The 23478-nt window shown below is 35.7% G+C and overlaps 1 protein-coding gene across 1 annotated transcript in view; it reads left to right on the forward strand.

The window, feature by feature from the left end:
- LOC144979145 (uncharacterized) overlaps positions 1–23478 on the forward strand; it is a 139645-nt gene that overhangs the window by 99614 nt on the left and 16553 nt on the right. The window contains exons 37-45 of the mRNA XM_078925747.1: positions 1272–1391; positions 6126–6236; positions 6655–6716; positions 11102–11267; positions 11915–12069; positions 15494–15651; positions 16781–16948; positions 19812–19950; positions 22819–23050. Of these exons, the coding sequence (XP_078781873.1) occupies positions 1272–1391; positions 6126–6236; positions 6655–6716; positions 11102–11267; positions 11915–12069; positions 15494–15651; positions 16781–16948; positions 19812–19950; positions 22819–23050 (1311 nt within the window). The remainder of the gene's footprint in view (positions 1–1271; positions 1392–6125; positions 6237–6654; positions 6717–11101; positions 11268–11914; positions 12070–15493; positions 15652–16780; positions 16949–19811; positions 19951–22818; positions 23051–23478) is intronic.

A 23478-nucleotide genomic window follows, 5' to 3' on the forward strand; every position in this document is an offset into this window, starting at 1 on the left:
TATTGCGCTATATACAAGCTCACAGGGTTTTTTTTTTCAGTGTAAAGCCACATGAATATGGAGTTGGCCGTGGATTTTGTACTGTGTAATATAATTTTCATGATTTTATTCATTTTCAAATAATATTTAATTTCGCCCTATTTGACGCTGTTAACATATAACCCGTTGAAAACAAACAACCCTAAATCTTTCAAAATGAAAGCTATAAGATAGGGAATATGTCTATGGTTGATATACAACAAAAAGTACAGAGAAAATATGGTTATTTGCAACATAATTAATATGTTCAGTACTAATCAGTAAGAGGGTGAATAGAATTTCCTCGATTATTCCCCCTGAATTTACTAATGTTTATATAGTAAAATATAAAATGCTTTAAAACCAACTTTTTTGTAAAATGTCAGAATGCTTCTCTATCAGATTGCGTTCTTGGTGGTATAAGGTACCTGTTTGCCAATTTTCATGCTTTCATCACCTATTTGCACAATTATACCTTAATCCCCCCTGCTATCACATGTTTTTAAAAGTCTAAGATCGCATGCAAAGTATTAAGCAAATCTATCAGAAGGTCAATAAGAAAATGAGCAAAATACGAGCGCTTGAGTTTTGAAATAAAATAGTAGTAGTAGTAGCAGTAGTAGAAGTAGTAGTAGTAGTAGTAGTAGTAGTAGTAGTAGTAGTAGTAGTAGTAGTAGTAACAGCATCAGTAGTATTATTAGTAGTAGTAGTAGTAACAAGATATGAAGTGAGTAGAAAAGTGCCAGAAGACAATAGAGAATAAAAATTTTTTTCCGCGGCGGTGGTGGGGTTTGAACCTGCGACCTTATTGGTACGACAACTCCGCCTGGCAGGTGAGAGCGTGGCTCTACCGTGTGAGCTATCCACGAACACAAAAATATTCGTTTCAAACTCAAAGTCATTTCTAGATCCCTCTCTCACCCACTTCTTGAGACCGCCGATTCGTTCACCACCATCGCGAAGTAATGTTGACCAGCAGTTAAGCTTAATAGCCAATATTCTCATCACAAACATATAACATAGAAACGATTGAGACATTGAGTATGCTCCGGTGTATGGGGTGAATTTTTAATTCAGAAAAGTGAGTGGAGCAGGCACTTATGTTGGTAACAACAAGATATGAAGTGAGTAGAAAAGTGCCAGAAGACAATAGAGAATAAAAGTAGTAGTAGTAGTATTAATATTGTTAGTAGGATTAATGTTGATTAACTCCAAACTGATTGGAAAGCCTCCCAATTATCTTTTCTCTTCAGACTTATTGTAAATGAAGGCTGGCATCTAAGAGTTCCAAAACCTATTCTACCTGAAAAAATAACTTTGCCTGATATAGGAAGAGCCTCTTACACTTTAAAACTTGCAGACCAACGAGTCAGGTGAGATTTGTTTAAGTGCCTTGAGTAGGCTGAGTTTATTAAGGAATATCACATCCAAAGATTTTTGCCAGAACTAGACAAAAATTTCTCATCTTGACTTTCTAAAAGATCATAACATCCACATATATTGTGCTATACAGCGCTTTACATTATGGAAACTAACCAAAACACAATTCCATGGCAAAACATAATAAACATGCTTATAAAGACAAATTATAGCCTACATGTCCCTCATAAAAAAATATTGCAGATCATTCCGCAAAATTGCAGCAGCAAAATGAAAGGTCTGTTTACCAAAATGGGTTGTTTTGATATTTGGGGGGACATTAACAGTAATGGTGTGCCTAAAATCATATTTTCTTTCTTTGAAAGTAACTAAATTGTCGAGACATTTTGGGGGTAATTTACAAGTTCTTGAGAATCTAAATATTGTTCGTAATTTTTGCATGCAAATCTGGCAGCTTGTTGGAATTTTTCAAGTTCTTCGATGTTGGTATGATGAAATGGGTCCCATACCAAACTGGAAAACTCCAATCTCTATCATAACATTGCTTTTTGAGTGTTGTGTGACACACTGGCCCAAATGTCTGTTCAGGAAGCATAGGCTTTTATTGGATTTATTGGTGGTATTTGTTTTTAGTTTCCCCCATGATTGAGCTCAAATATTTTGCTGCTATGAAGACACCACCCCCATATTCATTTTGGTCTTACCTGAATACGTTTGTTTGATATCCATCTAGAAATATATCACTATTTCTTTGATCTGTTGTGAGCCATGATTTACATCCAATTATTATATCAGGTTTGATGTATTCAACTAAAATTGCTAACTTTATTTCAAATACATTGAAAGATAATACAAATTACACCAAAAATTGTCTCTCTATGTGTTCTATTTCATGTATGTTTTGAGAACTTTAGTCAGTTATTACTGGACGTGAAACAAATCTATGTTTGGGAGTATTAAATATCTTTGGGCTAAATGATGAGTTCAGTGATGGAATGGTTGATGTTGTTATATTGAATGAGCATGGTGTATTTAGACAGATTGAGCGTTAAGTTAATTGGTCATTTGAGCGTGTGTTACAATTGTTCCATTTCCATATTGTTGTATTGGTCTCAATGGGATCCCTGTCTTTGTTGTTTATTATGCATTACGTATGATACCAAGTATTGCAGTCGTCACAACAAACTGATTTTTCATTCCAAGTCATGTAATTATTGCACCACACAAGTATATGTTGTTGTTGTTGTTATCATTAAGGGGATGGGCGGGTCCTGAAGGCGAAATTCTAAAATGTAATAAGTAGCTGATTTTTAGTGGTAATTTTAGGTTATGTACATCCTAATTAGAGGAAAAAACATTGAAAACCTAAATTTCAGTTTTTGGTTACCATGGTAACGCCGCCATTTTGAAATTTGATACCCTATAATGAAGTAGTTTTCAAAATGCTAAGGCTTCGCCAAATGACAAGTTATTGACATGAAAATAGGTACACAAGTAGTATTTGAGCCATTCTTTTGGGCTAAGCATCGGTTTTCTAATATCTACAATAGTATTATTTTTATTGATTTTCAAAGTTCATCAATTTTGAAACATCAAAAATTGACCCATTTTTGGACTTTTGACCCACATTTACGCAAAATTTATAAAATAAATCTGAAATACAAATGCTCAGTTTTATGAAGCTAGTAATACTGTATGCACATGCGAAAAATCATTCAAAAATGTTTACAAATAAAGGAAGAGTAGCAAAATATATGTAGAAAAAGCACAAACAGGGAAAAAACGCATTCAAAGTTTCAAGCACAGGAAACTCAGACAAGATCATGCATTCATGGGTCAAAATGACCCTGCTTGATGTGCAGGCCCTCCCTCTTCAGCCTTCTGTTCCTGCCTTGCCTTTTCTCGGCTTCACACACACACACACACACCCACACACACGTACGCACACACACACACACACACACACTCTCTCTCTCTCTCTCTCTCTCTCTATCTATCTATCTATCTATCTATCTATCTATCTATCTGAGCTATGAGCGGCTATATGGTCTTGTGGTATGACACTCGCTTTCGGATCGGAAGGTCCTGGTTTCGAGCCTGGTTCAGCGCATAGTTGAGTCCTTGGAAAAGACTATTTACTCCCGTTCTCTCACCGTATTCGGATGTAAAATGAGTACTTAGCCGTCAACAGTGCTGTCGCTGTCGGAAAAATTGTAATATCGCCTAACAGGCGTCATGTCTTGTTCTACATTTTACGTGTTGCTGTCGGTCAGGGACCCTTTGTAAAGCGTTTTGAGCACAGTTAGTGGATTTTGCGCTCTCTCTCTCTCTCTCTCTCTCTCTCTCTCTCTCTCCTCTCTCTCTCTCTCTCTCTCTCTCTCTCTCTCTCTCTCTCTCTCTCTATGGTTCTCAAGTGCATAACAAACCTCTCGCTCATTCGTTTACATCCAATACTCAGTCTAGCTCGACAGTAACTTCATTCATTCATTTAGAGACCTCAGCGCTTATTCATTTTGCATCATGTTACGAAGGAGTGACAAATTCTAACTATAAAGATTCACAATAATATTACTGTTCCCATCTTGTTCGAGCTGCTGATTTTGCAAGTCGTACAATTCGAGTCTTTCTAGGCATACTTGTTGTGTACGTGTCGGTACTTTTCACAAAACAAAACTTTCATGTCCCCGGGAAGAAGAAAAATCACACACAGAATAACAATGTTTACATGCGACGCATGCGAAGGTGAGGTCAAAGTATGAACTTTGACTCGCCCGCTAACCACTCAGAAAGCAGTATCCGGTCATGTTATCATCGACTATTTTGAACAGCCAATGAGAACAGCGCTAGCAAGGCAAAGGTCACAACAATTACTCACGATTTTACTACAATCAGTCAACCCCTCACAATTGGGTCAGAGAAGGGGTTTTTGGAAAGGCTCTTGACTAAATATAGATAGATCGAAGACCTTGACAGTGGGCATTTCATATAGACCAAAAATAGACGAAACTATCGATACCAAACTTGCCTATTATTATCGATGTTTTATGCTCATATTGGCCTAATGTTTATATGGCTTTTTCGCTGTCAAGCCAGGCTGTAACGTTATATTTACTGACCCCCTTGGACTTCAAGAGGTCAGTTTGGACCTAAACTGACCCATCTGAGAGTCAACAAACACATTTTCATGTAGCAAAGGTTTCAAACTTTTCAAAAATAAAAAAATCTCAAAATCGATATTTCACTCGATTTTCGACAATCGAGGACCCGCCCATCCCCTTAATATAATTATACTATTAGCTACTCCAAACTGATTTTTCAAATAATACACACAGCAAATATGTTACCTGTTATGGAAAGTACATATAATTTAAGACTTTTGATACCCCAATCAACATGACAATGCTATTTGTTCAAAAGTTATACAACTTTGGACTTTTTTGGTCGCATTTCAAATGGGCAAAAACTCCATTCTTAAATCCCGCTGACAGCACAGATTATAATTCCAAACAACTCAAATTTCTTGAAATTACACTACACAACAATGATCAATCACCCTATTTTTTCAAGACTTTCTCTGAATTAAAGAGTTAGAAATTATTGAATTGAAAATGCTATAAAAATCAAATTTGCGCAATTTTCGAATATGACCTAAAAATTGCAAGATAACCAATTTTTTAAAAAATCGTTAAAATTTGAATAAAGCCACACATACTTAAATAAGACATCAAATAAAAGCCAAGAGTAAGTATAAAACGTCTTTATCTTGGATCTTATTTTTAAAACTAACTCCTGCAAACACAATTAAAAATTTATACCAAAAGAGAGATCTTTCTTTCGCCCTTATTTTAGTACCACTTATGAATAAATCAATCAATGTGGTAGTTTAACCTCCGTGGAGAGTGCCAGAGGGTGCATAATTTGGCTATCAAAACACTGTAAATTTCTGATGAAAAGTGTCTAAAGCAAATCAATTTAACTTGTATTTCCAACAATACTTATCAAACAAATTTAATATTTTTAAAAAGAAGAATTCTAGCACTTTTGAACTGTTTTAGAAATATGTTCCTAGATTATGAAAAAAATGACAGCAGTTTTGAAAGACTGATATTTCGAGGAAAAAACTCCTGCTGACATCAATATCACGTGGTTTGGGGTGGCTATTACTATAATTTTACGAAGTGACTATTTCTCAGAATGCTCAGGAAAATAAACTTGATCTCTATTTCTCTGAATGGTTTCCGTTCTCACGATTTATTTCTTTGGGGGTTATTTGCGAGATTGTCTTTGTGAATGTTGAATGTGTATGCATTTAGGGGGTATTCTTTTGCCAGTGCTTGGGAGCTCTGTCTTTTAAAAAAATTTTTTTTTTTTTTTTTTTGGGATAATATCGGTCTTTGTCAACAATATGCTTAAAAAACGCTAGCTTGATGATTCGTGAGAATTCAATGTCCACTCTGTTTGAGCATTTAATTTTGCAGCAACCTCGCATCCGTAACCCATCAGCTACTGGAGGCCAGCCAACCATTCAGAGAAATAGAGTTCAAGTTTATTTTTCTGAGCATTCAGAGAAATAGAGCCATCACCATCACCGTATTCATCATATGAAATCACTTTCATTATAATGGACACTGTGTACCGACTAAAATCTGTTTGATGGTGTCATTGGTTAAAGGATGGGGTGATTGAACGTAATAATAAGCCTATCATTATGTCTTGTAATTGCACAGGTCAGGATCCATAGAATCAGATGTTGATGATGCCCAAGACATGGGAGACCATGGGTCTGAAGTTGATGACCAGAAATCAAGAAGCACAGGAAACAGTGGGTCCGGGTACAGGTACAGACAATAGTCTCTCTCTCTCTCTCTCTCTCTCTCTCTCTCTCTCTCTCTCTCTCTCTCTCTCTCTCTCTCTCTCTCTCTCTCTCTCTCTCTCTCTCTCTCTCTCTCTCTCTCTCTCTCTCTCTCTCTCTCTCTCTCTCTCTCTCTCTCTCTCTCTCTCCCCCTCTCCCCCGCCCCTCCTCCACCCACTCATCAACTCTCTTTGTGTGCCTTTTGTATTGATGGTGGGGGGGAAAGGGGGGGGGGGGTATTCTTGAAATTCATTTAAATAGTCTGTCAAACAAAATGGCATTAAGACGCAAACCACAGAAACAACTTTTAATTTGTTGAGATGAAAAATTACCAACATCAGTTCATAATAATTCCAATTTGAAACATCTGAGGATAGTTTGATGTTAATTTTTTTTTCTATCAGACAGGATTTCATGAAATACAAGCGAGTTACCTTCAAAAGTAAAGATGAATCATCACTCAAAGGTAATGGTGAGAGATCACTTGTCATTTCTATCTAAGATTTTATTCGTTATAATTTATTGATTGATTGAGATTATTTATGTCTGAATTTTGAGCAATTAGTTTTTGGTTTCCTTTTGGTTTTCCATTATATTTTTCTGTTATAAGATATAATCCCATGATTTTTTAGCATGATCATAAATTTGATCATTTTTATTTGTCATGGTAATAGCCTTCAACAGTCGTGACGTCACTTCCCTCATAATGACGCAACTTAGCAACTGGTTCTAAACTATCGGAACAATGGCGGATGCCCTTTTGAAATACTACTCTAATGAGCATAAAAGTGTGTCCAGAGAAAAAAAAACCCCATAAATCTGATCATGTTTTGACTTTTACACATCATGATCACAAGACATGAAAAGCTAGTCAGCATGAAGAATAAAAAGTACTGATTTTCTTTGTTTAGAACCATGATGGCCGCCGTTGCTGGGCGACGTGACATCAGACGATTGAATCCAATTGACCCAGCCCCTCTCTATGCAGTATAGTCCGGTTTTAAAAAATTGATATATTGCTGTGTATTATTTATTAGATGCAGCTATGCATTTCTAAACATTTTTTTGGTATCGGTCCTTATCTTAGTTAAGGCAGTTGGATTCTCTCATTATTTTATTTTGTTAGAGATTTTTTGTCTCAAAATGATTCAAATGTGCTAGAACTAAAGCTGGCTGTTCAGCAACATTTGGACTAGCCCCTGTCATCTTACTTAAACAACTTGGTGGTATAAGTGGTAGTTATTAAAGAGGCTGACTTTTATGTGTTGATATTCGGGCACTGTCCATTATCTCTAGTTAGATCTTTTTCTTCTTCCAGTGTCATCTCATGGGTTGAGGTCGACTTGAAATGACACGCCAATCTTCCCTGTTGACAGCTTGCTGACTGCATTCGGCTGCCGACAATCCTGTCCATGTCCTCACATCATCTATCCAAGTTCTTGCTGGCCTGCCTCTACCTCTTTTCCCCTCAACTCTACCCTCAAGAATGTCCTTGTTGACAGTTTGATGGCGTCTTAGGTGTCCAAAATACTTAAGTTTTCTTGTTTTTATTACTTTCATTAGGGTCGGTCTGATATCAAGGATGTCACAGACTTCTTGATTTGTTTTCTTTTCTTTCCAACTGATTTTTCCAAGGCGACGGAAAGTCCACATTTCAAAGGCCTCAATTCTTTTCTCTATTTGTTTGTTCAAGGTCCATGTTTCTGAGCCGTAGAGAAGTGTTGAGTGGACATAACATTTGAGTATTCTTATTCTCGTTTTCATCTGCGTTTGTTGCGAAGTTAAAATGTTATTCAGTTGACTGAACCTCGACTTAGCTATAGCAATCCTGTTTTTCACTTCCAGCTCATTCTTTCCGTTGTTGGTCATTGTCTGTCCAAGATATTTAAAAGAATCTACTTGTTCGATGTTTTGATTATTAATTTGGACTTTTGCGCTTTTTTCAGGCTTCTTTGACATGACCATTACCTTCGTCTTTTGAACATTCATCTCTAGACCCTTTGCTGTACTGTTCAGGTTTACTTGATTTGCAAGGATCTGTAGCTTTGTCTCGTTCGATGCCAACAATACTGTATCATCTGCATATCTCAGATTATTTATCCTCCTACCGCCAATAACAATACCTGGAATGTGCTCGGTTTTACGGAAGATAAACTCTGTGTACAGGTTAAATAGATATGGAGAGAGGATACATCCTTGACGAACTCCTCTTTTAATTGGCGTGAAAGGTGACAGATCGCCCTGAATCCTGATGGCTGCTTTTTGATGCCATTATAGATTGGTGATTAGCCGTATATTTTTGCCATCAATGCCTGCCTTTTCCAGACATGTCATTAATTCTCCATGCTGTACCCTATCAAATGCTTTTGCGTAATCGATAAAGCATGCATAGATTTCTTTTTGATGATCAAGGTATTTTTGTGTGATATTATTTAAACAGAAAATTGCTTCTCTTGTCCCATTATTTTTTCTAAAGCCAAACTGTACATCGCCAACTTCATTATCGATGGCAGACCTGATTCTTTCTAGGATGATCTTCAATAATAATTTAGTTACATGGGGCATCAGACTTATTGTGCGGAAATCACTGCAAGTTGTCGCCTTTGGTTTTTTCGGTAGGGTGATGTAAACCGATTTGGCAAGTTCGTCTGGAATATAGCCTGTATTGTAAATACTATTAAAGAGATCTGTTAGTTTCTTAATTGAGAATTCTTTCAAAATTTTTAGCATTTCTGTTACAATGCCATCTTCACCCTCAGCCTTGCCATCTTTCATATTTTTCAATGCATTTTCTATCTCACATGCGAGTATTGGAGGACCTTCAGTGTTGCTTGGCAAAGGTATTTGGTGCCTGTCATCATCAAATAACTCGCCAATGTATTGACACCATCTTTCCTTTATATCCTCTTTCTCAAATAATATTTTACCATTCTTGTCTTTAATACAGTTATTGTTGTTAGTGGTGCGTTTTTTGCCCGAAATTTGTCTTATTTCCTCGTGGGCTGCTTTTCCATCTAGGCCAAATATTTCATCATCCTGCATTTGTGGTTAAGCCAATTTTTTTTGCTATTCGACATTTGTGTTGGATTTTCTTATTCAGCGCTTCATACTCTGGTTTGTTCTTCATTTGTTTACGTTCTGACATGAGATCCAAAATTTCTGGTGTCATCCATTGCTTTCTTGTTCTTTTCTCCTTCTTTGGAATATCCTTATTACCGAATTTTATGCTGTCTTTGAATATGTTCCATTTTATATCAATTTCTTCAATTTGCATTTGCTTGTGAGAATTGTTCTTGTGATTCAATAAGTAGTTCATCATATCTGTTCGAAACAGAGACATTATATTTCTCCTGCAATTCTGATGACCATTTTAGACGATCGATGTCCAATTTTTCTAATAACTTTGGTTTTTTAATTTTCTTTAGCTTTAACGTTAGCTTTGCAATAAGTGGGTTATGGTCAGAATTGATATCAGCTCCCGGGTATGTTTGGCATGATTTTACACTGTTGCAAACCTTTTCCTGATCATAATGTAATCTATTTGATTTCTACACCAGTCCCCTGGCTTTTCCATGTGTATAATTTTCTCTTTGGTTTCTGGAAAAAGGTGTTGGTAACAATCAGCTCATTTTCAATGCAGAATTGAACTAGTCTGTCTCCGCGCTCATTTCTAACCCCAAGTCCATATTGGCCAACCACGTCACTCTCCTTCCCGTTCCCAATTTTAGCATTTAGGTCACCCATGACAATTAACACATCCGTTGATTTTACGTGTTTCAACATACTTTGTAATTCTTCGTAGTATATTTCAATGTCCTCATCCGAATAATCACTTGTGGGTGCATATGTCTGGATGATTGACATGTCAAAAGGTCTGGCTCTCAATTTTATCATCATGTTTCTGGAACTTACAGCATATATACCTATAATATATTTGAGAATGTTAGATTTCACCAGCACACCCACACCATGTTGATGTTCACTACCTCCAGAATAGATAAATGTGTGAGTGTCTCTTTTTACAGTACCCTCTTCTGTCCATCTGTGCTCAGACACTCCTAGGATGTCCACCTTCATCTCATCCGTCTCCTTAATCAAGTTGTCCAGTTTACCTAGTGTATATAATGTCCGGACATTCCATGTTCCAATGCGTAGACATTTCCCTGCATATTTCATACATACATTATCGGACTCCAATCCTGCCCGCAGGCTTTAGATTGACGTCGTCATCCTCGTTTGTACTACTCCCTGAAGAGATTGTCTCTTCCCTGTTAATATTTACAACAGGTATCACACCCGCAGGGGGCTCAGGGGTACCTGTATAACTTCCATAAACTTTACGTGGCATGATTCATTTCAATACAATGGGATAATACATAGTAGGGCCCCAATCCTTTCTACGATGGCCGACCGCAATCATTTAACGTCTTTGACGCGCTCCATGTGTACCATACACCTTGCTGTAACGCCATCAGGTCCATTGTCCATGTTGCTGGATCATCTGCACTCTCCGCCATAACAGTCTTCATGCACATAAAGGAAAGACGACTCCTTACCCTCCGGCAGAGCCTTTGGGTTCCCTCGTATAGTTTAGCCGGTCAGTCAAAACCGTTGCCCGGGGTGTGGCCACTGAGTGCACATCAGTTACTTGGAGCCATATACGAGTTAGACACATGAGGTGGAGACCAAATAAGTTACTAAGCCACTTCTCAGGATCACCAAGAAGCGTGACTGCCTTTCACCGTGAGGTACTACTCCTCCCTCTCATGCCCTACACCCCCTAGTTAGATATGTCTTTATAAATCTTATGTTCTACACATTTCTAATGAGTTTTAAATTTATTACCATAAGCTTCAGATGAAGAGACAAAATCCAATGTGGAAGTTGAAGAAGCGCAGAAGCCGTCAAGGGGGGAAAAGAATTATCAGTTGGTCAAATTTAACATTGCCATAGCTGTCATTGTCTTAAACTTGATGTTATGCTCTGTTTTCCTTGTTATGACATCTCTGCACCAAAGGTAGGTTAAATTCACTCTTGAATATTTCATCTTCTCACTAATATAGTCATTTGATTACACTCCATCAAACGTATGTTTTTACAAGTTGAATGTTTGGTTTAAAAAGATAAATTGGTATGTAAAAAATAAGGCTTGAAATTAAATCATTTTAGTGTTGGTCTCAGATAAATATGGACATCTTGGATAGCATTAAACCCAGCATCCCAATTTTTGATGTCCTGCATTAGTCGATGTGAACTTTCATTGTGGTTATGAACAACACACACACACACACACACACACACACACACACACACACATAACATGCACACAAGCAAACAATTTGTATAAATTGATCTCCATTAGACAAGTTCTAACTCTACACAGTTGGCTGCAGCTCAGTTTCTTCTCTTACTATTGTAAAACTCAAGAAGTTCTCTTCCAAGACTGAGATCACCTCCTGTTCTGTATTGTGTTTGTGGAAAGGGATTTCCCTCTTGTCTACTTCATTTTATCGATGAATATTTAACCTCCACTGTCTCATGTTGCTTTCATTTGATTTTTGTATCCCATCTTAACTGTTCTTGTTTCTTTTTTCCATATTTTTTTGAAATGACATTATGCAGTGCTTAATTCAAGTTGATACATTTATTGAATTCATCCCGCAGTTTTAAGGAGCATACACAGATCATCTTAATCTCAACACTGATCTTATGCTTGGAGATTTTCCTTTTGGAACCAGTGGCCCTCTTTATTTTGGCGTTACAGACTAGCTGGAGAAATTCCAATTCAAATCTGTTTTGGGCCAGAAAGAGATTAAAAGGTTGGCATATTATCGCATCAATAAATTGTCATACAAAGAAAGATGGCTGAAAGAAAAGGATTTTCCAAAAAAGATAATGAATTCTTTCTTCTTCATCATAAATGGGGGGAAAAAAAAAGATAATTTGCATACCCCTGACATCATTCAGTCCGCTCAGAGCAAATTAAATTATAACACTATTTAATGTTCATAATTATAACTGGGTGTCACTGTCCCAGCAAAAGAGTGTAATCTATTTATTCAATGATAAACAAGAGGTTTTTATGTCTTGCTATTAGACGTGTACAGAATTCAAGTATGGCCAAATACTCATTTTTACTCCTGAGTATGGTGAGAGAATGTGAGTGAAGAGTCGTTTTCAAGGACTCAACTGCATGCTGCTCACATCAGTACTCAAACCCTGGTCCATCCAATCCAAATGCGAGTGTCATATCACTGGACCACATGGGTGCTATTATTGTCCCATTTTTAGTTATGTAGTAACTGTAGTAAATGTCATGAAACTGATACGATACAAGTTCTCTTTTTTTTTTATTGGTGCTAAAAGTTTGCCTTCTGTTTTTCATAATCTTCAACTGTACATGCGGGGGTGCAGATGTTAAGAAAATGAGTAACTATCTTTAGGTTTGTGACCCTCCGCCTCGAAATGGTATTAAGTCAGGATTTTCACTTTTGGGTTTTTTGTACCCAATCAAAGCCTATTTTATGCCTAAAATTGTGATACTAAATCTATAAAGTTCTGATTATTCATTGCCGAGATATGAAGTAGGGAGAGTGTATAAACCAAATTTTGAGGAAATCAACTTTGAAGTTGAGGCACCTGTTTCATGCACAGTCGAATCAATGGGCAAAGGTAACTCCTTGGATACTGGTATTGAAAATTTAACGAGAGTAATAAAATTTGGCGTGAGCTTAGAACATACATATACATATACACACAAATTTTTCCAATAATCTAATTGTTACTTTTATAGTTATTTATTATTGTGTAAGATGCTCTTAAATTGATAAAAACACTAATAAATGCCTGCAGTTTTATTAATTGTTTACTTGTTGACGGGTTTTTAACATTTAATTAAACAATCAACGAATTAAGAATTATTAATGTGACATTTTTGTTTGATTAAATATAGGAAATACGAATTCAAAATGTCAAAAGTTAAAGAACAGCTAATATTTTCAGTACAGTTTTGAAACTATGTGAAGCCGGATGGACACAGAGAGAGAGAAATATCAAGAAAGAGAATGAGAGAGGAAGGAAAAGAAACTGACATGTACACATACACGAGAGAGAGAGAGAGAGAGAGAGAGAGAGAGAGAGAGAGAGAGAGAGAGAGAGAGAGAGAGAGAGAGAGAGAGAGAGGCGCTCGTGCATTGAAGAGGGCAGGACGGGAAAAGAGTAAAGATTGAAGCCTTTATAAACGTGTGTGTGTGTGTTTGCATTTGTGAAAGAAACATGCGGGTGAGAAAGAGAGAGATTGAGGTAGATATAAAGAAAGGGGAGGAGGGGAGGCAGAGCAAAGAATTGGTAGGGAAAGTTATAGCAAGACCTTTGTTTCATAAGAAGTCAAAGTCAATCAATTGGAAACATATTGACCAATGAGATTGCATTTGAAACAAATTGGACTGGTCAAATGTTTTGTTACACTGTTCCCATTTTGAGTCAGTTGACAGCTTGGGGAGGAAAGGGTGGGGCTTATTTTGTAATGACCAGCATGAAATCATGTAATTGAATCCTCTTCTTCGTGCTACATCCTCCAGTTGTTTAGGACGTGTCACAAGTTATCATCACCCCTTGTGATCAATTGTCAGCTATTTAATTCAGCTCCCCTTTTTCTTAGCGTTTGCACACATTGTGGATTGTTTTAACCTTTTTCCATAATTCGATGAAAACATGATAAAACGAACATCTAGACTTAGCTAGTGCTAAAATTCCAATTAATAAAGAAAGATAGGTGCTCAAACATTAACCATTGTAGCTAGACAAAGAAATGAGAACACGTTGTGTATATCAAATTGCGCAAACCCATACACATACACACACACACACACACACACACACACACACACACAACAGCATGCACGCGTTGACACACCATGCCAACCTTTCTGACCACACAAAGTTCAGGTATCTCAATGGCCGACATGCAGATGTGATCAGCTTCGACCAATTAGAATCTCTTATATGTAAGGCTGTTAGGGAAAATGCTGGTCTTGTTTGCAGTTTTTAAAGTTCATTAAACCCTTTGCTGTGATATCTTACATGCTATTGTAGAAGGAAAGGACTCATTGTTAGGCTTTGGAAAGGGTGGCTATCTGAGAGAAAGTCATTTCTCGTTTTGAATGTGTCACTGATAGTTGCATTTTAAAACTTGATATTAAACAACTTATCTCAAATATTTATGTTGAATTATTATGTTTATATGTAGAAAAATGATTGTAATTTGATTATTTTGACCATTTTCACGATAAAACCGATTTTCACATAAAAACTGATTTTCCAAATCCCGACTTTAATACCGCTTTGAGACGTAAGGTCACATTTATACATAATTGTCTTAGACGTCCAATGCAAAGCATTAAACACACACAAAACTTTGTTCTTTGTGATTTACAACAAATTACACAATTTCATCCAACATGCATACTTGTCAAAAGCAAGCAACCATTTACACCATAAAAAGTCTTCTATATTTTTTTTATTGCTCCCCAAAACAATAAATTTGTAAAGTGTTAAACAAGATAAAAGGTAATTGATTGCAAATGACTCAGTTGTGAACTTAGAATTACATTGATACAATAAAAAATCTGTCATAGGCAGATCGTTCTAATTACTGGTTTCCACTTATTATGCTAATGTGTTTATAACCGAATATAAAAAGGTATGATTAAACTCACAACTCTCTTTCTCTCTCTTTTACACACACACAAACATTTTCAAACTGGCTGTTTGTTTGTGTTTTGTGCTATGCTCTGTCTGTCTGCAGCAAGGCCCATTTTATACTGAAAATGATGTAGTATAGTAGTAATTAGCCTACATACATACATACATACATACATACACAGAGTATTCACAAACTAGGCCTTGCCTAGCTCTCGGTTGCCATTAAATTTATAGGCTTACCCGAGCGTAATGTGGGCAAATGCATTGTATTTGGATATATAGAGTGGGTTTCCGTGCCACTGTAATAACCGATAAGGTTCTTAAAAATCCCTGTAAATTTTAGTAAATTCAAAGAGGGAGAAAAAAACTGGGATTTTAAAACCCCCTGTTATATCTGGACCTGTTATACATGGGTTCAACTCTAAGCAAGTGATTGATACGGTCCATATCTAATCCTCACCATCTCGCCTTTCCGAGGGCGCAGTCAAACTTTGCGCAAACTAATAGATAATCTGATGAATTCCCACCATTTTCCTCCAGAGGCCAACTCAACACTTGCAAGACAATATAAGTATTACAAGGCCAATTACATCAAACGGCTGCAGTACATTCCACCATGGGAATATATGTCTGGCCACGAATTGACCCATTTGCACCTAAGGACAAAGTTGAAAGGGATGGCCGACAGTAAAAAAAAGGCATTTCCTCCGCAAACCCCCCCCCTCTCTCTCTCTCTCTCTCTCTCTCTCTCTCTCTCCTCTCTCTCTCTCTCCCTCTCTCTCCTCTCTCTCTTCTCTCTTCTATCTTCTCTCTCTCTCTCTCTCTCTCTCTCTCTCTCTCTCTCTCTCTAGCCAGAATTTCTCTGTTCACTTTTTTTTATAGGAATTTAACAATTCTGTTCTTGTTTTTCCCCCCTTTAAAATTTTTTTTTTGTTTGTTTGTTTTTGTTGTTTTTATGTGTATGATTTTTAAAAGACCTAAAAGTAAAAGTATACAATGTGCTACAAATTCTCACTACATTGATTTTGTTTATTAGTTTTCTCTATTTATTCTTTAATCATTAGTTTTGTTACTAAAGGGGTCTGAGTCAAAAATATCCATTATTTGTTTAGTTTCAAATTGAAACCTTTACGTTTTCATGATTGTATTGTGTGTAAGTTGTCTGGCTTTATCTATGGATTCCGTCTTTATAGTTATATAAATCAGAGTACAGTACCTAATGACAAAATGATACTACTTGCTAACACCGAATGTGCAATTCTGTGGTTTCGTGGTGTGGATATCTAGGTCCCTGGTTCAATACCTGCTCTGGCAGTGCAAGTGGAAAGGTAATTCTTAGGAAAAGGCTCTTTAGACACATTCTTGCATTATTAGGTGTAAAAATAGTACCTAGCTAACCGCGTTGTCTCAAAAAAAAAAAATTGTAATATTGCCTACATATTAAGTGTTACTGTTGGCTTGAGATCCCTTGCAAAGCAATTTTAGCACATTTATTGGATGTCGCTTTCTATAAAATCTCAATTAAATTAATTTTTTTGGTGTTAAATATGTTGCTTTTTATATTTGTGTCAAAGTGACATTTATGTTTCATGCCAACTTGACATAAAAATTTCTTTTTTATTCAATTGATGTCAGATTAAGATGAAACTTTATATACATTCTAAAGTGTAATTGTACATGCCCCTGCAATTTTGCTTGATATAGACCCAAAATTTTCAAAGTTCAGGCATGAAACTTTTTGTTCTATCAATATGTCCACTAGCTTTTTTCTCTTTACATGATTTCTGCAAACATGTCTTATTAACAAAATCTTTTTTTTTTTCATAGTTGCAGATATCAGCGCTTTTTGAAAGCGTTAAAGGAGGCCTTGAAATTCTTGTACTATTGATTTGTGCAATAATTATCCTGCACTTCCATAGTAATATATGGGAATGTTATCTACAAAAGGACATGATATATGATGAGCTTTCTCTAAATGATGATGTTGAAAAAGAGGTACATTAATGATATTACTACTCCAAATCAAATCTTTTCAAATGATACGTGCAGTAAATCTGTTCCTTGTTATGAAAAGTAAACATAATTCTAAGAATTTTGATACCAGAACTTGGTAGAGCAATTAGTTCAAAAGTTAAGCAACTTTGACCAGTCATTTATTGTTCGTGGGAAAAAGCTGTGTTTGTATGTGTCTGTTCTTGAAATTGATTGTATGTATTGTGATGCATTGTATCCGTGTGTTGCGTATCTATCTGATTTGCTTTTGGGCCATTGATGGTTTTGTGTAAGGTAACAGTAGAGGATATCTTGCACCAGTTTTTCAATGGTTTCCATTCAAGTGACTGGAGGGAGAATGTGGTACAACCTGGGTCTCTAGATTTGCATCCGGTTGTGATTCTTGCACTTGCTCTTTGTACTTTTTCAAAATCTTGTCGATGTCCTTTTTTTATTTAGGGGTCCTACACAGTGCTGGTGTATTCTGATATTGGCCTGATAAGTGCTGTGTATACCTAGGCTTTAATTCTTTGTGGGAATTGGTTTATGTTCCTTTTAAGAAACCCCATCATCCTACTTGCCTTCGAATGTGATATGGTCTATATGGGTTGGCCACTTTAGTTTCTTATTGAGATGGATTCTGAGGTATTTAATGGAATATCTACATGTTGTAAAGGATTATCATGTACTGTGTAATTGTGAGTGTTAGGCTCTTTTGTGTTTGATATTGACATGACATAGCATTTTGATGGATGGAATTTCATGTGCCATGTATCTGATCACGTCTGGAGGGAATCAAGGTCTTTCTGGAGTTCATGTGCATCTGCGCTACTATCTGTTGTCCTGAAAAGAAGGCTATTCTCTGCAAATATTTTAAACCTTGTTGTGGAGATAATTCATTTCCAAGGTCAATTATGAATATCAAAAAGCATAAAGGCCCAATACTGTTCCTTGTGGTACTCCTGATAAGACATTACATTTTTCGCTTGAGTTTCCATCAATGACAACTTGTTGCATTCAATTGCAAAGCCAATTTTTGTACCAAAGTAAAGATTTTGCAGTTGTTGTTCCATGTTCTCTGACTGATTTGTTTCAGTACTCCCATTATTCCGACTTTTGCTTTGTTCGAATTTTAACAGTAATCATTTGTGTCAAATGAAGAAGTCTTGTACCAGAAGATCAATTTGTATTTGTTGTCTAGTGATCTTGCTATTTCTTCTATTGTAATGATTAATTGTGTCTTGCATGACCGTTTTATCCTGAAGCCATGTGGGTGGTTGACTACTATTTTGTGTTTGTTGTAATGTTTCACGATAGAATGGAATATGAGCACTAAATCTTACAAACGACTGGTTAGAGATGCAGGTCTATGATTTGAAGCTAGGTTTCCTTTGCCCTTTTTATATATTGGGATTATAAGGGTGCCCTTTTTATAGATTGAGATTATAAGGGTGCCCTTTTTATAGATTGGGATTATAAGGGTGCCCTTTTTATAGATTGGGATTATAAGGGCATGCTTCCTGTCCATCGGCACTGTTCATTTGTTTGGGGATTCTTGGGAAATTATACACAGGAAAGGGTCTATTTCATCAGCACATTCATTAATTATTCTAATTGGTATAAGGTCTGGCCCTGCTGCCTTGGATGAGTTTAGTTGTTGAAGCTGCTTTTATATACCGTATGTGGTTATGTTGCTTTTACCTATGTTTGGCATTGAGGGGTCTTCTATAGTACACTATCGTACAGGTTTGTTCAATATATTGCACTTTCTTTCTGTGTCTGTCATATCTGATCCATCGCCTTGCTTTTTCATTAATCAGAAGTCTGATTTTAGGGGTTATCCATGGTAAATGTGGTCTTCCACTTATCTATTTTTTAGGGATGTGTTTGTCAATCAATTCCATGAGTGTTGTTTCAAAATAATCCAAGTTTTCATTGATGTTATTAGCAGATGACAGTTTATCAAAAATCTTGTAGCTGTTTCTTATTTCATGTTTTAATACATCCTTGTTCCCTTTTGAGTACATTTCAAGGTGGTTTGTGCTGTATTTTATGTTAAAGTTTTATGATACATAGTACTGCTTTGTGATCACTGATTCCTTAAGTTGAACTCCTGGACAAATTCAATCATTTTCTCGTCGTTTTCTTTATATGACGTATTGGGGCTTTTGTTTTATTGTGAGTCTGTCCCATTTGATGTCTGGCAGGTTAAAGTCATGGGCGAGTATGATATTTGGAGTATGTACTTTGTCCTTTTCCATGTATTTTTGTTAAAGATGCTTGTAATTGGTTTATTTTATCAATACCGCTGGTTGGTTGACGATAAAAGCAGCGGAACTTAATTTTGACCAGATGATGTCACAGTCAGAATCTGCATCTTTCTCTATGCTTATAATGTCACTTTTTGGAGCAATCAACACTCTACCTTCCCAGAGTATACAATCTTTACCATAAGGTGGTGGATTTATATCATTCTCACTGAATATGTAATATTGAAGTTGTTGTTGAAGTTATGAGAGTTATTTGTAATAGTGTTTTATTGTAAGCCTTCTTTTTAAACATCTATGTCTACAGAATATTACAGGATGCTTTACACTCACAGCCCCAATCTGGTATGCTGGAATGAACTAGATGAAGAAAATTAGGTTTTGACTACAGATATGTTTTTGACTCAGCGATTTTTGTTTCTTAAACGTCAAATAAGGCATTCAATTCAAATTATGCAAGTGAAGCTAAAAATTAAGTTTTAACGCATCAGGCTTATGCCATCGAAATACGGTTTGAGACGGTCATATTTTATTTAAAGAATATACTAAGAAAATATACTCGTCTCTGTCTTGCATGTCCTTCATTTTTTTTTCCTCAGGTTATCGATGTAAAAGATATCTGGAATTTTTTAGAGGATATCTATATTCCATTTTTTCACTCTAGAAAAAATAAGAGATCATACGGGACATTTTTCATCTTCACTAAAATTCGACAACTTCGAAATTTGCCTCCCTCGAGTAAGTACAGTGCAAGTTATTTTGAAAAGTGGTAGGCTCTGAGTCGATTTGCCAAAAGAAATTTTACCATATTCATCAAGTTAATAATAATAATAATAATAATAATAATAATAATAATAATAATAATAATAATAATAATAATAATAATAATAATAATAATAATAATAATAATAATAATAATAATAATAATAATAATAATAATAAAAATAATAATATAATTATAATAATAATAATTATAATAATAATAATAATAATAATAATATAGCTCCTAAGCTATCAAGAGCAGAGATTTTGCCATGAATAAGGTTAGATATACACATTTCATCTATTTACGTTTCAAATTTCATCGGAATATGGTAAGTACTTTTCACGTATCATCACAAAACATCAACCCAATTTGCGATTCAATGAGGGAGAAGAGAAGACAGCCATGCAGAATTCCACCTGACCATATTCGATTTAAAAAGTGACTAAATAGATACTCGCATGTTTTTCACTACTAAGAACGACCCCCTTAAAAAACTAATTGAATTTGACAAACAAAATATTGAATAGACTAGGATAAAGCCACTGAGACAAAAATAAATAAATAAAATTTAATAAAAGAAATAAAATTCTATATTTAGCCAATTTTGGCCACACGTGTGGCCATCTGGCACCTCAGCTGTCTGAAGACCCACCTCTCTCGCTTTTTTGGGGGCATTTTTTAATATCGTGACGTCATAGGGGTGTTAAGCTTGTCGTCTATTGTATTTTGTATTGATAATCAGTTGATAATTCGAGTTTTTAACAATCTTTGTGCCCCTTAAAATAGACTTGTCCAATTTCTCTTTTCCCCTCAGTAAATTAAGACACACAGACACACACTCTCTCTCTCTCTCTCTCTCTCTCTCTCTCTCTCTCTCTCTCTCTCTCTCTCTCTCTCTCTCTCTCTCTCTCTCTCTCTCTCTCTCACACACACACACACACACACACACAAACACTCACACACACACACACACACACACTCGGTTAATGGAAAAACACCACCAAGTTATCAATTGGTACAGAAACATAGAAAACAAACAACAAAAGGCAATCATTTTTGATATTCAGTGGAACCTCAATATAGCTGATGGCGTGAACAGCCTATATTCCCTGTTACAACCAAATTTCAATGGAAACAACCAGAGTGGCCTAAGTCACCATTTTTTATCATTTGTAGTCTCTTTCACTTTCAAGCTGACGGTTGTGTATGTGTTTATATATTTTTTTGTGCTACACACAGTCTGCCTGCAACAAAGCCCATGTTATACTGATAATGATGTAATATAGTAGAAAATAGCCTACATATATATATATATATATATATATATATATATATATATATATATATATATATATATATATATATATATATATTTATGAGTGTTGGTGGGTACTCGTAGGTACGAAAGTGCTCGATCATGATGGTTAGAGCTAATATAGAATACAAATTGTCACTCACATTTTTTGTGGCCGAGACGTTCGTTTCTGTCTCTTTACACGTCCTCGTTTGGAGTAAGAATTTTTTCTTCGGACATTATTAAGGATTTTACGCCGACTGAGGACGTGTAAAGAGACACAGAAACGAACGTCTCAGCCACAAAAGATGTGAGTGACAATTTGTATTCTATATATATATATATATATATATATATATATATATATATATATATATATATATATATATATATATATATATATATATATATATATATATATATATAGATGTACATGTATATATATTTATATCGTGTTCAGTGTTTCAATAGTGTATGCCAAAGAGACCACAAGTGTAAAGGGTAAGCTTTAACCTTTACTTCATAATGAAGTGACCATCATAGTTTCATGTGCTCATCATTTATACCACTTTTTAATGAGATAGACACAAAGATAAACCCCAAAAAACCCAATGCATCCACCCACTATTTTACATTTTTGAGGGATTTTTCAGGTGTCATTTGTGATTTTTATAGACTCCAGCAGGGTTTCCTCGAACTCCTTGGGACATGCAAAAACGTTTGAGGAAACGGAGCCTTGCCATAACAACTTGATGGGAATGGGAGGGGGGAGTGAGGGGGGCTCTGCAGTATGGACTTTACTAGAAACACACAAATGATAACTAGTTCAAATATCCATGTGGCCTTCAGGAAAAAAAAATCTTTCCCTAGCTCAATATGCGGCGCTGTGCTACGACTGAAACTTAAGCTATATCACAACATTCATTTATCATCTTAGCCAATCATTAGCAAATCGTGGCACGTGACATTGAAACTAGAATAAATGGTGAAGTGATAAGAATAAGGAGAGAGGTGTCAGTTATGTGAAACAATGATAGAGTATGTGAGTGGCTGTGTCTGCCTGCATGTATATAGACACACCTGCAGTGTAGATAGGCACACAAGATAAACATACGTGACTGTCGACCTCACAGTAAATCAGTGGTCGAAATCACCAGGCCCATTAAAAAAAACAAACCCTTTCATAAATTTTTTAAACAAATCTTTAACGTTATCTGAGTTAAATTAGTTCAAGGAAACAGTGTTTGAGGTAAAAATTAGTTTGAGGAAGGAATGGAATGATAATAAAGAATAATGAGGAAAAAATTTTGGGACATTCGAATGAGTTTGAGGGAACTGTGTGTTCGAGGAAAGTGTGCTGGAGTTTATGTTCATTTTTATGCATCTGTAAATCTGCAGTCTAATTTTGGATGGTAAACCCAACTTTTAAAAGTGTCCCCATAACATCTCTTTCATAATATGATATTACAATTATCATCTATTTTTAGATATAAAGATTGGCATTGATATACATTTCATAATTCCATGTTTTGCTTTATTTTTCCAGATTCATGTAGTGAGTTTCAATCGGTTGAATCTCAGAATGAAACTCGACACTGCCATTATGCTTTCACTGTTTCCAATATGGACACAAAAGACTACTCGTACAACTGGCAAAATGTTATCATTAATACCAATATTTCTGAAGACACATCGGTTTCAAGTTCAATTTTTCAGTACACTTCCATGAACCATGTACCTCTCCTGGAAAAATGGGGAATTACCTACCCGTTTGGAGGGTAAAAAGCATTTTAAATAATTTAGTGACTGTGAGTCGGTACCACAAGAGACAATTTATAAATATTTGAAATGGGGTTTTCTTCTTATATTCATAAAGTATGATAATCGCGGAGAACATTTTTAAAATTTGGAAAACACCATTCATTAATAAGAAAATGAGAGCAAGTTCATTTTTCAAGATTTTGTTTTAGCTTGCCAGTTGATGTAAGAAAATGTTCCAACTTTGACATCATGTAAATAAACATCAAAAGGATTTATGGAACTTGTGAAACATATTTTTAAATCATACCTAATGACTTGAAAAATTAAAGATAACAAGATTTGAACTCTACACAAAATTTTTCAAAAGTCTACAATCATCTGAAATTTTAAAAATATACACACACAAGTAAATGTTTTGGCCTACAGCATGACAAAACAGCATATA

This window comes from Berghia stephanieae, chromosome 9, assembly GCF_034508935.2.
Source record: "Berghia stephanieae isolate SIO BIC M18660-M18661 chromosome 9, UCSD_Bste_1.3, whole genome shotgun sequence".
Lineage (NCBI taxonomy): Eukaryota > Metazoa > Mollusca > Gastropoda > Nudibranchia > Aeolidiidae > Berghia > Berghia stephanieae.